This window comes from Panthera pardus, unplaced genomic scaffold (assembly GCF_024362965.1).
Source record: "Panthera pardus isolate Hobbes unplaced genomic scaffold, ASM2436296v1 HiC_scaffold_3, whole genome shotgun sequence".
NCBI lineage: Eukaryota > Metazoa > Chordata > Mammalia > Carnivora > Felidae > Panthera > Panthera pardus.
In genome coordinates this window covers 46,987,191-47,001,951 of record NW_026526876.1, presented here as the reverse complement: position 1 = coordinate 47,001,951, position 14,761 = coordinate 46,987,191, and the positions used below count along the sequence as shown (strand labels likewise).

The window sequence follows — 14,761 nt, the reverse complement described above, 5'->3', positions numbered from 1 at the left end:
CACACACACACACACACACGCACAAGCAGGGGAGGGGCAGAGAGAGAGGGAGGGAGACACCCCGCACTGTCAGCACAGAACCCTCTGCGGGGCTCCATCCTACTCACTGTGAGATCATGACCTGAGCTGAAATCAAGAGTCGGATGCTTAACGGACTGAGCCCCCTAGGCGCCCCTAGTTTTATTTTTACTTAAGTAATCTCTACCCACAATGTGGGGCTTAAACTCATGATCCTGAGATTAAGAGTCACATACTCTTCTGACTGAACCAGTCAGGTGCCCCCACAGGACATCATTTCTCCACCATCCTTTTGGTTATTGAGGTCAGCCCTATGCATGTAGGAGGGGACCATACAAGGGCTTCAGTACCAGAGGGAAGATCAATGGCATTCATCTTGGAGGCTGGCTACCACTCCACCCTCTGTCCCCTACTAAATCACGTCTTCCCATATGGAGAATAGACCTAACCCCTCCCAAAGGCTTCAAAAGTTATTTCCCTATAGCACATCAAGCTAAATTCCAGAATCTTATCATCTAAAAGCAGGTCCAGGTATGGTGGATTTACACTCCTCAGGTGAGATTTTTTTGAGTATAGCTCTTTGAGTACAGTTCTTCCCCCTGCCTCCAATCAGTAGACCATGGTGGACCAGGCATAGCATAACTGGTAGACAGCCCCCTTAAAAAGGGGGAAACGGAAGGCACAAAGAAGTCATAGGTCCATAACAATTCAGCAGGGCACATCCTGGCTGTCTCCTGATAAAAATATAAGACATGGGAATAATTTTTCATGGCTTTGGCTTAGCTCTTTGAGTCAAGCTAAATTATAATTTTGTTTGTTTGTTTGTTTGTTTTAAGTAAACTCTACCCCCAACATGGGACTCAATATCACAAACCCAAGATCAAGAATTGCATGCTTGGGGGGCGCCTGGGTGGCTCAGTCAGTTGAGCGGCCGCCTTCGGCTCAGGTCATGATCTCGTGGTTTGTGAGTTCGAGCCCCGCGTCGGGCTCTGTGCTGGCAACTCAGAGCCTGGAGGCTGCTTCCGATTCTGTGTCTTCCTCTCTCTCTGCCCCTCCCCTGCTTGCTCTCTGTCTCTCTCTCAAAAATAATAAACATTTAAAAAATTAAAAAAAAAAAAAAAAAAGAATTGCATGCTTGGGGCACCCTGGTGGCTCAGTTGGTTAAGTGTCTGACTCTTGATTTTGGCTCAGGTCATGCATAATCTCACAGGTTTGTGAAATCAAGCCCTGTGTGGGACTCTGCACAGACAGTGTGGAGTCTGCTTGGGATTCTCTCTCTCCCCCCTCTCTTTCTACTCCTCTTCCACTCTCTCTCTATCAAATATAAATAAGTAAACTTTAAAAAAAATAAAAAATGGGGTACCTGGGTGGCTTAGTCAGTTGAACGTCTGACTTCGGCTCAGGTCATGATCTTATGGTTCATGAATTCGAGCCCTGCATCAGGCTCTGTGCTGACGGCTCAGGCTTTGAGCCGTCAGCACAGAGCCTGAGCCTGCTTTGGATTCTGTTTCTGTGTCTCCCTCTCTTTTTGCTCCTCCCCCACTCACACTCTGTTTCTCAAAAATAAACGTAAAAATTTAAATAAAAGTGGCATCACATTATATGTATTTTTTGCCTCTATAGCTTTTTTTCAATATAACAATATTTTGTGGACTTCTTTCCAATTCATTAAATTTGGACATGCCTTATTCTTTTTAATGGCTACATAGTTTTCTACTATATATGTGTCATAATTTATTATGTGCATATAGATTAAAGAGTCAAGTAATTCTACAAAGCCAGTTGTTAAAATAATCATTCCATAAAATTCCTGTATTTTCTCCTTCCCAGGAGCAACCATTTTCAAAACTTTTTTGCTGGTTCTTTTACTGTGTTTATCTCTTCATTGCCATCTATTGATTTTTCAATTGTTTAGGTATTACCTATTTACTTCCAAAATGTGGAAGGTTAGGATTTAGCTTTTTCCCACAATGTAAACCCTGCAAACACCCTTCTGTCTTCCCACCCTTCCAACATAGTAGTGTCATCATTGGGTTAAAACAGTATTCAGCTTTACATTATCGTGACCAAGTAAATGCTATTCACAACTGAGCCATGTAGTACCCTGTAATTACTTTTCCTTTCCTGTATAGTTTTTTATTTTCTTTGGAGTTAATAATTGCCTTGTTTTCTTGTTTGCTTACATTTTCTGTGTACCTGTCAATTCAGTCCTAAGTTGAATAACTTATCTAATTTTTTTTCTTTTTTTAAAAGATGTTCTTTTACTTTTTTTAAGTAATCTCTATATCCGACATGGGGCTCAAGCTCACATCCCCATGATAGAGAGTCACATGCTCCACTCACTGAGCCAGCTAGGCATCCCTAATATTTTTTTTAAAACATGGTTTTCAAATATAGTTGTGTATTAGAAATACCCTAAGAACTTTTTTAAACAATGTTTATTTATTTTTGAGTGAGAGAGAGCATGGCTATGGAAGGGGCAGAGAGAGAGAGAGGGAGACAGAGAATCCCAAGTAGGCTCTGCACTGTCAATACAGAGCCTGATGTGGGGCTCGAAATCACTAACTGTGAGCCAAAACCAAGAGTTGGATGCTCAGTTGACTGAGCCACCAAGGTGCCCTGAATTTTTTTCTTGATAAGCTCAAATATTGTATCAGTTTCATCTTCTTTAAGAAATCTCTCCTAAAGCCATCTGCTCTGCTTCAATCTGGACTTTTTGCCCTCTCTAACCAGGGTACACTTGTCATCCTGGATATTCTCTTTGCCTGTCTCCTGTGTTGAATGTTCTGTTCAGAAGGTTTAGGCAAAGCCCAAGGGTTCTAGGGAGAGGGGAGGAGAGGGGTCATGGTTTTTCTGGGTTTTGCTTGATCTCTCTAGTTCCTTACCCTTAACTCTGCCTTGTGTTCTCCAGACCAGAGACCCTCAATCATATCCTCTCTAGAAAATAAACCTTTAGTTTTATGCTACAGTACAGAAGAGGCAGTTAATCATGCTGAACAGACAAGTTTAACAACATTCCTTGATCAGGAGTCAAAGGCAGTGGTGCTCTACAGGATAGGAAAGCTAATTTAGGAGCCAGTGACTTAGTGTTTTCATGGATTCCCTTAAAGATGTTCTGGAGGGACAGAGAATAATAATGGGTGAAAAAACATTGGCATCATTAATGCTGAGTCAAAAAGTGATAAAGCCACTGAATGTGAAAACATTTTAGGAAAACTTTAACCAATTTATTTTGTTACATATATTTTTTATGAATGTTCAAGAATGATCTAATTTTTAAAAATCCAAACCTAATTTACTCTAAAAGAACTATTTCAATAAGTATAAAATTTAATAATCTAAGTGAATAATTGACATAATTTGATAATCTTTTTTATAATCAGTGGTGTCTTAGATGGAAGGAAAATAATATTATGGATTTATACCCTTTTTTGTCACATGGGTTTCAAGTATTTTTGTCCATCATTTTTGTCTTTTGTGTAGTATTTTTCATCATATGGAGGTTTTACATTTTTATGTCAGCAAACCCATATATCTTCCTATGTTATAGATTCTGAGCCTTGCCCGAGATATAAAATATTCCTTAGTATTTTCCAGCATTTTTTATAGTTTTATATTTAATATTTAAATTTTTTAACCCATCTGGATTTATTTTTATTTCCGATAATGCTTTTTTTTGGTTACTTCTCTTCTCATTTTAAATTTTATTTGCTTAGGGGCGCCTGGGTGGCTCAGTCCGTTAAGCGTCCGACTTCAGCTCAGGTCACGATCTCGACCCGTGAGTTCGAGCCCCACATCGGGCTCTGGGCTGACAGCTCAGAGCCTGGAGCCTGCTTCGGATTCTATGTCTCCCTCTCTCTCTGCCCCTCCCCCGTTCATGCTCTGTCTCTCTCTGTCTCAAAAATAAATAAACGTTAAAAAGAAATTTTTTTTAAAAAAAAGAGCAAAGTTTTCTAGATACAGTTTAAAAATAAATAAATAAATAAATAAATAAATAAATAAATAAATTTTATTTGCTTAACTTTTCCCTTTTCACTTTTTTTTTTCCCCTTTTCACTTCTTGAACATTAATTTTTCAAGGGCCTAACTTTAGAATGGCTTCATTTCTTTTTTCTTTTTGTAACTTTTAGATAGAGTTTATTACCTTTTATTTCTGAGTAATATAGAGTGATGAATTATCTAACAAGTACAGCTTTTATAGCATGTCATAAATTTTTTTTTAAATTTTTTATTTTTTTGAGAGCGAGAGACCGAGTGTGAGTGGGGAGGGACAGACAGAGAGGGAGACAGAATCTGAAGCAGGCTCCAGGCTCTGAGCTGTCAGCACAGAGCCCAATGTGGGGCTCAAACCCACAAACTGTGAGATCATGACCTGAGCCTAAGTCTAACGCTCAACCAACGAGCCACGCAGGTGCCCCAGCGTGTCACAAATTTTTAAATATTTTTACTGAGGTGTGATTTATATACCACATACACCTATGATAAGTGTATAATTCAGTGATTTTTTTCATAACTTTGCAGAGTTGTGCAATCATTATCACAAGCCAGCTGTAGAACATTTCCATCACTCCAGAAAGTTCCTTGTATTCATTTTGCAGTCAGCTCCCATTTTTACCCCCTGTCCCAAATGACCACTGGTGTGCTTTCTGTCTTTACAGATCTGCCTATTTTGGACATATCATATAAATGAAATTATACAATAAATAGTCTTTTGGGCCTGATCTTTTTCACTTAATGTCTTTGAGGTTCATCCATGTTGTAGTATGTATCAGTAGTTCAATCTGTTTGTTGTATTGCTGAATAGTATTCCATCAGATGGACATATGACATTTTATTTAGATGTCCAACAGTTGAGGGGCGCCCGGGTGGCTCAGTCGGCTAAGCGTCCGACTTCAGCTCAGGTCACGATCTCGCAGTTCGTGCGTTCGAGCCCCGCGTCGGCTCTGTGCTGACAGCTCAGAGCCTGGAGCCTGTTTCAGATTCTGCGTCTCCCTCTCTCTCTGACCCTCCCCCGTTCATGCTCTATCTCTCTCTGTCTCAAAATAAATAAACGTTAAAAAAAAAATTAGATGTCCAACAGTTGACTGGACGTTTGGCTTGTTTTCACTTTGTATCTGTAACGAATAATGCTGCTGTGTGCATCTGTGTACAAGTTTTTGTGTACACATATGTTTTTAATCTTTTTTTAACTTTTTAAATATTTATTTTTGAGAGAGAATGTGAGTGGGGGAGGGGCAGACAGAGGGAGGCAGAGGATTCAAAGTGGGTTCTGTGCTGAGAGTAGCAATCCTGATGTGGGGCTCAGACCCACGAACCTGAGCCAAAGTCAGACGCTCAACCGACTGAGCCACCCAGGTACCCCATCAATCTCTTGATTATATACCTAGGAGTAGCATTGCTGGGTCAAAGGATAAGTATGTATTTAACATTTTGTAAAACCGCTAAACCCTTCCAAAGTGGCTGCACCATTTACGTTCCCACCAACAGTTTAAGAGGGTTTCAGTTTTTCCACATCCTTGCCAACATCTGATATTGTTAGTCTTCTTGATTATAGCCATTCTAATAGGTATGAAGTAGTATCTCCTTGTGGTTTCAGTTTGCATTTTTTTTTTAATTTTTAATGTTTATTTGTTTTCGAGAGAGGGAGAGTCAGATAGAACACAAGCAGGAGAGGGGCAGAGAGAGAGGGAGACACAGAATCCGAAGAGGCTCCAGGCTCTGAGCTGTCAGCACAGAGCCCAACACAGGGCTCGAACTCATGAACCACGAGACTGTGACCTGAGCCAAAATCGGACTCCACCTACTGAGCCACCCAGATGCCCTTCAGTTTACATTTTTAATGTTTATTTATTTATTTTGGGAAAGAAAGAGAGCAGGGGAGGGGCATAGACAGAGGGAGTGAGAGAATCCCATGCTGGCTCCACACTGTCAGCACAGAGCCCAATGTGGGGCTCGATATCACAAACTGTGAGATCCTGACCTAAGCCAAAATCAAGAGTCAGACACTTTACGGACTGAACCAACCACATGCCCTTCAATTTGCATTTTCCTAATGACAGTGATGTTAAGCATCTTTTAATGTGCTCGGTAGAGTTGTTTGATTATCTTTTTTGGTGAAATGTTTATTCAAACATCTTTCTAATTCTTAAATTGGCTTGTCTTCTTACTGAGTTCAGCATGCCAAAATTTTTGGTTTGTTGTATTTCTCTGTTTGCTGAAAATCAGTCTGTTACGAACACTGAATTTTATCCCTATCCTATGTATAATTTAAGAGTATTTTCTTAGGGGCACCTGGGTGGCTCGGTTGTTTGAGCTTCCAACTTCAGCTCAGGTAATGATCTCACAGTTCATGAGTTCAAGCCCTGAACTGGACTCACTGCTGTCAGCGCAGAGCCCTCTTTGGATCCTCTGTCCCCTTCTCTCTTTGCACCTCCCCTGCTCGCACTCACTCTCTCAAAAATAAATATTTAAGAAAAAAAACTTTTTAAAGTATTTTCTTAATATTTCCCTATAACCAGTCAATTTTCAATCCTGTTTTTGTTTTGTGTTTCTACATCCCTTAACATTTTTGTATGAATTTTGTTTGTTCATACAGGCATATAGAGCAAAGTTCACCCTTTTTAGGTGTATAGTTCTATGAATTTTGACAAACTTATAGTAACCTCTATGACAACTGAGATAGAGTATTTCCATCATCCCAAAAAGTTCCTTCATGCTCCTTTGTAGGCAGTCTCTTCCCTCCACTCCAGCCTCTGGCAACTACTGATTTGAATTTTGTTCCCATGGTTCTGCCTATTTCAGAATGTCCTATAAATGGAATCATCCAGTACGTAATTTTTTTGAGTCAAACTCGTTTCACTTAGCATAATGCTCTTGAGATGTGTCCATGTTGTTTGTTATGTGTATCAGTAGTTTCTTTTTATTCCTGAGTAGAAATCCATTGTATGCACCTACCACCATCCTTGAACACCCTATGCAGAGTATTTCATCCCTTTCTCGGGACTTAATAGTTTGAATCATTTTGGTCAACCAGGTAAAAATTTTTAAACATTTAGTAGAAAAAAACAACTTTTGGGGAGCCTGGGTGGCTCAGTCGGTTAAGCGTCCAACTTGGACTCAGGTCATGATTCACGGTTGGTGGGTTTGAGCCCTGCATTGGGCTCATTGGGCTCTGTGCTGACAGCTCAGAGCCTGGAGCCTGCTTCAGATCCTGTGTCTCCCTCTCTCTCTGCCCCTCCCCTGCTCATGCTCTGTCTCTCTCTCTCAAAAATAAATAAAAACCTTAAAAAAAATTTTTTTTACTTATCAAATAAAAATATATGTAAAATATACCTGCCATAATACATCTTTCTCTTGTTGCTCAAAGTGATTTATAAAATTTCTTGCTTTTTTTCCTTTGGTAGGTATTGATTGGCAGGTTCGGCCTCCTTTATCAAGACTTCCTACTCTTGGTAAAGTGTCTCTCAACAGGGAGCTTCATTTTAACACTTCCATTGCTAACTTGGTCATCCTTCGTGGGAAAGATGTGCATAGTGCAGATCTGGGTAAGCAGAAGTTAAGGTGAAAATTAAGATGTACATTTTGCTCATGTACATGGTACACGTTTTTTTGTTTGTTTGTTTTTTAAAGGAAGTTCCTCCCCTGGGGTGCCTGAGTGACTCAGTCAGTTAAGCGTTGGACTTTGGCTTAGGTCATGATCTCATGAGTTCGAGCCCAATGTTAGGCTCTGTGTGGACAGCTGGAGCCTGCAACCTTGCTTCAGATTCTGTGTCTCCCTCTCACTCTGCCCCTCCCCCTCTTGTACTCTCTCAAAAAAATAAAAAATTTTAGGAAAAAAGGAAGTCCCTGAATCTATTTTTAAATTTTTTTTAAAATTTTTTTTTTCAACGTTTTTTATTTATTTTTGGGACAGAGAGAGACAGAGCATGAACGGGGGAGGGTCAGAGAGAGAGGGAGACACAGAATCGGAAACAGGCTCCAGGCTCCGAGCCATCAGCCCAGAGCCTGACGCGGGGCTCGAACTCACGGACCGCGAGATCGTGACCTGGCTGAAGTCGGACGCTTAACCGACTGCGCCACCCAGGCGCCCCTTAAATTTTTTTTAATGTTTATTTATTTTTGGCAGAGAGAGACAGAGCGTGAGTGGGGGAGGGGCAGAGAGAGAGGGAGACACAGGATCCGAAGCAGGCTCCAGGCTCTGAGCTGTCATCACAGAGCCCAATGCGGGGCTCAAACTCACAGACCGTGAGATCATGACCTGAGCTGAAGTTGGACGCTCAACCGACTGAGCCACCCAGCCTCCCCCCTGAATTTATTTTTAAAGAAAGGAAAATAATAACTGTGTTTTAGTAGCAAAGTGTAAGCATTGTATCAGTATTATGTAACTGGACACCAAAAAATAGAAGTGGTTGAAACAAGATACAGATTAAATTCTTTCTGTCCTCACCTTATGGCTTTCTCCTCTTGCTTTTTTTGTTTTTTTTTTGTTTTTTAATTTTTTAATGTTTATTTATTTTTGAGAGGGAGAGACACAGGGTGCAAGCAGGAGAAGGGCAGAGAGAGGGAGACAGAATCTGAAGTGGGCTCCAGGCTCTGAGCTGTCAGCACAGAGCCTGACAAGTGGCCCGAATTCATAAACTGTGAGATCATGACCGAGATAAAGTAGGACACTCAGCCAACTGAGCCACCCGGGTGTCCCATGGCTTCCTCCTCATAGTCCAAGACCTCTGTTTGAGCTTCAGCCATCAAATCACATAGGAATGAGCAAAGGAGGGTATGCTGCCTTTTCCTAGGGTCGCACACCACACTCATGTTTGAATAGCTTTGATTGGGACTGAATCTTGTGCTACAACTAGCTGCAAGGGTGTCATGAGCACAGTTAAAATTGGGGAGCTCTGTTACTAAAGAAGGGGAGAACAGGTAATGTAGCACAACTAGGATCTCTGTGACAAGCATTTTGTTACAAAATTTTCAGGAGGTTCAAAGAGCAGTACTCTTATTAGTTTGTTTCTATGGCGAATCTCCAGGTTTGTATTATCCTTATTTGATGATTTTAGCAGTATCAAATTGGCTGCTTCTAGCTATGATAGAAAGAAGACCAAATAATCTAGTCCCTGTAATGCACCTTAGATAAAAAAGTGAAAACTAAAGAGAGATCATTTCAGGTCCATCAGATGGTATACTTTCTCCTACCTCAGAACATTTTCTTCATAGTCTTCATTTTAGATTCTAAATCAAGAGAATTAATAAGAGGATATATAAAGTAATCAAACTTCCAAAAATTTACCCACAACAAATGACATAGGTACAGAGAGGTGTTCTTGCAAAGATATTCACTGTAGTATCTTTCACACAAAAATGTGGAAACAACCTAAATGCCCAACAGTAGGAAATATGTTAAATAAATTATGGTATATTCACATACTAAGGCTTTAAAACAATTTTTTTTAACGTTTTTTTATTTATTTTTGAGACAGAGACAGAGCATGAACGGGGGAGGGGCAGAGACAGAGGGAGACACAGAATCGGAAGCAGGCTCCAGGCTCTGAGCCGTCAGCCCAGAGCCCGACGCGGGGCTCGAACTCACGGACCGCGAGATCGTGACCTGAGCCGAAGTCAGACGCTTAACCGACTGAGCCACACAGGCGCCCCAACTAAGGCTTTAAATATGAGTGATATTTATTGACATGAAAAAGAGGTTCACACCATACTGGTAAATGAAAACATAGATTATAGAACAGCGTGTCTGTAAAATTATATACACAAGAGGGTCAACAAAATGTTCACAATCTTCTCTGGATGGTGACATTTCACCTGTTCAGTTGACTTAAATTTTCTTCTTAATACTTCTCTGAGTGGTGTGAATTACTACTATTTTTTTTACAATGTCTATGGGTCATTTATCTAAAAGCACTATAAACTAGTTTTAAATAGGTAAAACAAAAGATTTCTGGTTAAATATTAAAATAAGAAAAATCTGTTTATTAATTTGTTTCCAAAATTAATGATTTATGGTATGAAAAATGGCTTAATGTTGTTTTACTCTAGGAGGATTTAAAGATCCAGCACTCTATACTTCTTGGTTAGCGCCTGTTAATGCTTTCAATGTGTGGAAAACCCAGCGAGCATTTAGCAAATATGAGAAGTCTGCAGCATTGGTCAGCAATAGCCAGTTCTTACTAAAACCACTTGATACAATTGTGGGCAAAGCATGGAATATGTTTGCTTCAAAGTAAGTAAAAAATAAATCTACAAACCTTTCTTTGTTTTATTTATTTATTTATTTACTTATTTATTTATTTATAGAGAGTGTATGTGAGCAGGGGAGGGGCAGGAGAGAGAGAGAGAGAGAGAGAGAGAGAGAGAGAGAATCCCAAGCAGGCTCCGTACCCTCAGCACAAATCCTGATGGGGGGCTTAATCTCACAAACTGAAAGATCATGACCTGAACCAAAATCAAAAGTCGGATGCTTATCTGGCTGAGCCACCCAGGTGCCCAGAAATCTACAAGTCTTTCTACCCTTAGGAATATAAATCTTAAAACAGAAAGCAGGATCTGGAATGTCTTAGTCTGTTTGATTTGCTCTAACAAAAATAGCACAGACTGCATATCTTATAAACAACAGAAATTTATTTCTCACAGTTCTAGAGGCTAGGAAGTCCAAATTAAATGGTGCTGGCAGATTTGATGTCTACTGAGGAGCTACTTCCTGGTTCATAGGTGATGTCTTTCCCTGTGTCCTCAAATGGCCAAAGAGGCAAAGATCTTTCATGGGCCTCTTTTAAAAGGGCACTGATTCCATTCATGAGGGCTCCACCTTCATGACCTATCACCTTCCAAAGGCCTCACCTCCTTATACTCTCACCTTGGGGGTAAGATTTTAATGTACGAATTTTGGGGGAACGCAAACATTCAACCTACAACATGGAGCAAGCATGGCTTACTTTGTAGGTGTGAAATTCAGTCATGTTACTTCAGGCATCATTTTCTTTTCTGCACAATGGGTCCAAAATAAGAGGATTAAGTGAGATAATCATGTAAAAATACCTACCACATTGCTGGTAACTCTTGTTGATAAAAGGAGTAGTTTCCAAATGAAATGAAATTAAAGTAGAAATTTCATTATAAGGCTGGGACAATAAAATAGTATTCCAAAATAAGATCCTTGGAAGAATGGAAGAGATCCTGATCTTGTTCAGCAAGAAATATTGCAAGTTTAACTCCATTTGCCACTACAAAATGTCTGCTTGATCCTAAGAAATGAGTTATCAGGTCTCCTGACCTCTGCCACAATTACTTGTCAAAGCAGAATTCCTCATATTAATTGGAAAGGCCTCTACTCTGATTATCCAGGATTCCCAAGGGCTCCCCCTTTCCACACGTGGCTATTCCACAAGCCCCGTCCAAAAGGACAGCAGTGAATTCTGTCCTTTTCTGATATCGTTCACTTCCCACCCCCCTTAAATGGCAGCAGCTCTTATTACATCAATTTAATCCATGTCTGCCCCTGGCATTCTTTTTAATATTTCTCCTACCTCAGAACATTTGGAGGGTACGGGGTATTAAAAGAACCACCTGGTATAACTGCAAAGTAAATGTCTGAAAAATACTTGGGAGACTTCAGTTCATTCCTAGCACTAGATTAATGCATTTCAAGCCTTAGGTAAAAATTCTCAGGCACCTTTTAGAGTTTGTATTGAACCCAGTCATCTCTGTAGGGTGTTCAATATGTGCTTGGTTAGATAACCAAATCTGAATATGCTTCTTTTTCCTATGTGCTTCTTACTGTCACTCTCTTGGATACTAAAAAGGCGGGGAGCTTGACATAAACTTTCAAAGTTTACTAATCTTTGGAATAAACATTGAAATAAATATAAGACATTTAAGAGATTCTTCCATCTTCAATTATTCATGAACTAGGACAGTTCTATTTATGGTTTGATTTTAGGAGTTACTAATTTCTCTGAGATTTTTTTTATTTTACATTTTCTGTTTCTTTCGTCAGAGCCTACATTCATCAGTACACAAAATTTGGAATTGAAGAAGAGGACTTTCTGGACAGTTTCACATTGTTGGAACAAGTTGTTGCCAGTTACTGCAATCTCTGATCGCCAACAAAGGAGAAAAAGTACCCTAGGTCATTTTGGGGCTAAACAATTTTCAATATTACTTTTTCTGTAAGGTGTTCAGATCCCTACCTGTTAAAGTAACAAAGGTGAATGCTCTTTCCTTTGGCATACCATAACCACAGAAAAGGAGGAAAACTTTTTTTTTTAATTTTTTTTTAACGTTTATTTATTATTGAGAGATACAGACAGAGTATGAGCATGGGAGGGGCAGAGAGAGAGGGAGACACAGAATCCGAAGCAGGTTCCAGGCTCTGAGCTGTCAGCACAGAGCCCAATGTGGGTCTCGAACTCACAAACCGCAAGATCACAACCTGAGCCGAAGTCAGATGCTTAACTGGCTGAGCCACCCAGGCGCCCCAGGAGGAAAACCTTTATTTCATTTTATTTTATTTTAATTTTTTTAAATTTACATCCAAATTAGCATATAGTGCAACAATGATTTCAGGAATAGATTCCTTAGTGCCCCTTACCTATTTAGCCCATTCCCCCTTCCACAATCCCTCCAGTAACCCTCAGTTTGTTCTCCATATTTATGAGTCTCTTATGTTCTGTACCCCTCCCTGTTTTTATATTATTTTTGTTTCCCTTCCTTTATGTTCATCTGTTTTGTCTCTTGAAGTCCTCATATGAGTGAAGTCATAGGATTTTTGTCTTTCTCTGACTAATTTCACTTAACATAATACCCTCCAATTCCATCCACATAGTTGCAAATGGCAAGATTTCATTCTTTTTCATTGCTGAGTAATACTCCATTGTATAGATATACCACATCTTTATCCATTCATCCATCGATGGACATTTAGGCTGGTTCCATACTTTGGCTATTGTTGATAGTGCTGCTATAAACACGGGGGTGCATGTGTCCCTTCAAAACACCACACCTGTATCCCATGGATAAATGCCTAGTAGTGCAATTGCTGGGTCATAGGGTAGTTCTATTTTTAGTTTTTTGAGGAACCTCCATACTGTTTACAAGAGTGGCTGCACCAGCTTGCATTCCCAAGGAAAACCTTTATACTATATGTTACCTTAGATTATAATAAAAGATAAAAAAGAAAAGGAGGAAAACCTTTTTTTTAAGTTTATTTTATTTATTTTGAGAGAGAGTGTTGTGTGTGAGCAAGGGGGGTGGGGGCAGAGAGAGAGGGGGAAGGAGAGAAAATTCCAAGCAGGCTCAACGTTGTCAGCACAGAGCCCATACAGGGCTTGAACTCACAAACTGTGAAATCATGACCTGAGCCAAAACCAAGAGTTGGACCTTAACCGACTGAGCCACCCAGGTACTCCTGGAGGGAAACCTCTTAAATGGGAATAGCATGTTTTTGAGGTGCCTGGCTGGCTCAGTCAGAAGAGCCTGTGACTCTTAATCTGGGGGTTATGAGTCCGAGTCCCATGCTGGATGTAGAGATTACTTAAATAAACAAACAAACAAACTTAAAAAAAAATTTTTAATGAAAATAAATGAAAAATAGTATCTTTTCAATGAAAACACTTGGTATTTTTATTTGTAAGAAAAATAATGGTGCTTCAATAAAGAAATTTGGAAACACTTTGCTGAGATGTTGGAACTATGGAACTATACAAGAAAGGGGAATATTCTTTTTCTAAATCTTCCCTTTATTCCAGAAAGGATTCATTAAATATGGGCTAAACTTTCACTACACACTTTTAAACTTAAGAAATTGGCAGTTCTGTATTTGTGTTCCCCTCTGAAGTGAATGCTTTGAACCATAAGAGGGAGCTATTGTCAAATGCTAGAGCATGAACATCTATTTTGAATATTCTATAACAGGGTAAGATTTTCCACATCAAGCAGCTATTTAAAAATAAATATCAGATCTTGTTAATAAATGTATATTATGCTTTTTTAAATAAATGTATACCATGCTTAAGTACAAAAGGAAGTAAATGTTTGCTTTTCTGAAATTTTCTATCCATCAGAAAACTGGGTCAGTTTTTCTTTTACATCTTGAATACAAGAAAAGAAACTGATTTTATTCAACTAGTGTTTTCAGATTACTTATAGGTATTTATCTGGTGTGGAAGATGTTGTGCTTTTCAGTAAAATGTGTAAGAACTTCACCAAAATTTCATGAAGTTGAGATACTATCCTGTTCTTGATGAAATGGACACAAACAGATGTGGGTTTCACTCAGTAGAACAAAACACACTTGGAAATTGGCAACTGAGTTTGAGGGTAATTGTGTATTTCAATAAAACACATCTCATGCGATGTATTAACACATGTAAAATGGGAAATAAATACAAACGTTGGCCCTTTCTGCCAAATCTACCAGTGGTGATTTATTTTTTATATGGAAAAATGACAGTTCACAGCTTCACTGGTTTCTTCCTTTTCTTTCCATATGGAAATGATTACCTTTTTGCTGTTTTTCTTATCAACTGTTGCTATGATTTAAAATACTGAGCCATATCTTATTTCTAAGGAATGTAAAAAGTGGTCTGTTCAGTTGTAAAAGGCACACCCCTCTGCTGCATTTTGTTAACCCAAGTGTACTTGAAAAATAATCAGATAATAGTTTTTACAAAATAAAGTTAAAAGTAATTATTTTACATTGAAGATATCCAGAGACTGAAACAATTTCCCTAATTGA

At 39.2% G+C, this 14,761-nt stretch overlaps 1 protein-coding gene across 5 annotated transcripts in view; it reads left to right on the top strand.

The window, feature by feature from the left end:
- Positions 1–14,435, top strand: part of TUBD1 (tubulin delta 1) — a 34,773-nt gene extending 20,338 nt beyond the window's left edge. For all 5 annotated transcript variants that reach the window (XM_019431092.2, XM_019431090.2, XM_019431091.2 and 2 more), the window contains 3 exons: positions 7,422–7,562; positions 10,066–10,249; positions 12,023–14,435. In XM_019431092.2, the coding sequence (XP_019286637.2) occupies positions 7,422–7,562; positions 10,066–10,249; positions 12,023–12,125 (428 nt within the window). In that variant the 3' untranslated portion in view covers positions 12,126–14,435. The remainder of the gene's footprint in view (positions 1–7,421; positions 7,563–10,065; positions 10,250–12,022) is intronic.
- The last annotated feature ends 326 nt before the right edge of the window (positions 14,436–14,761 follow it).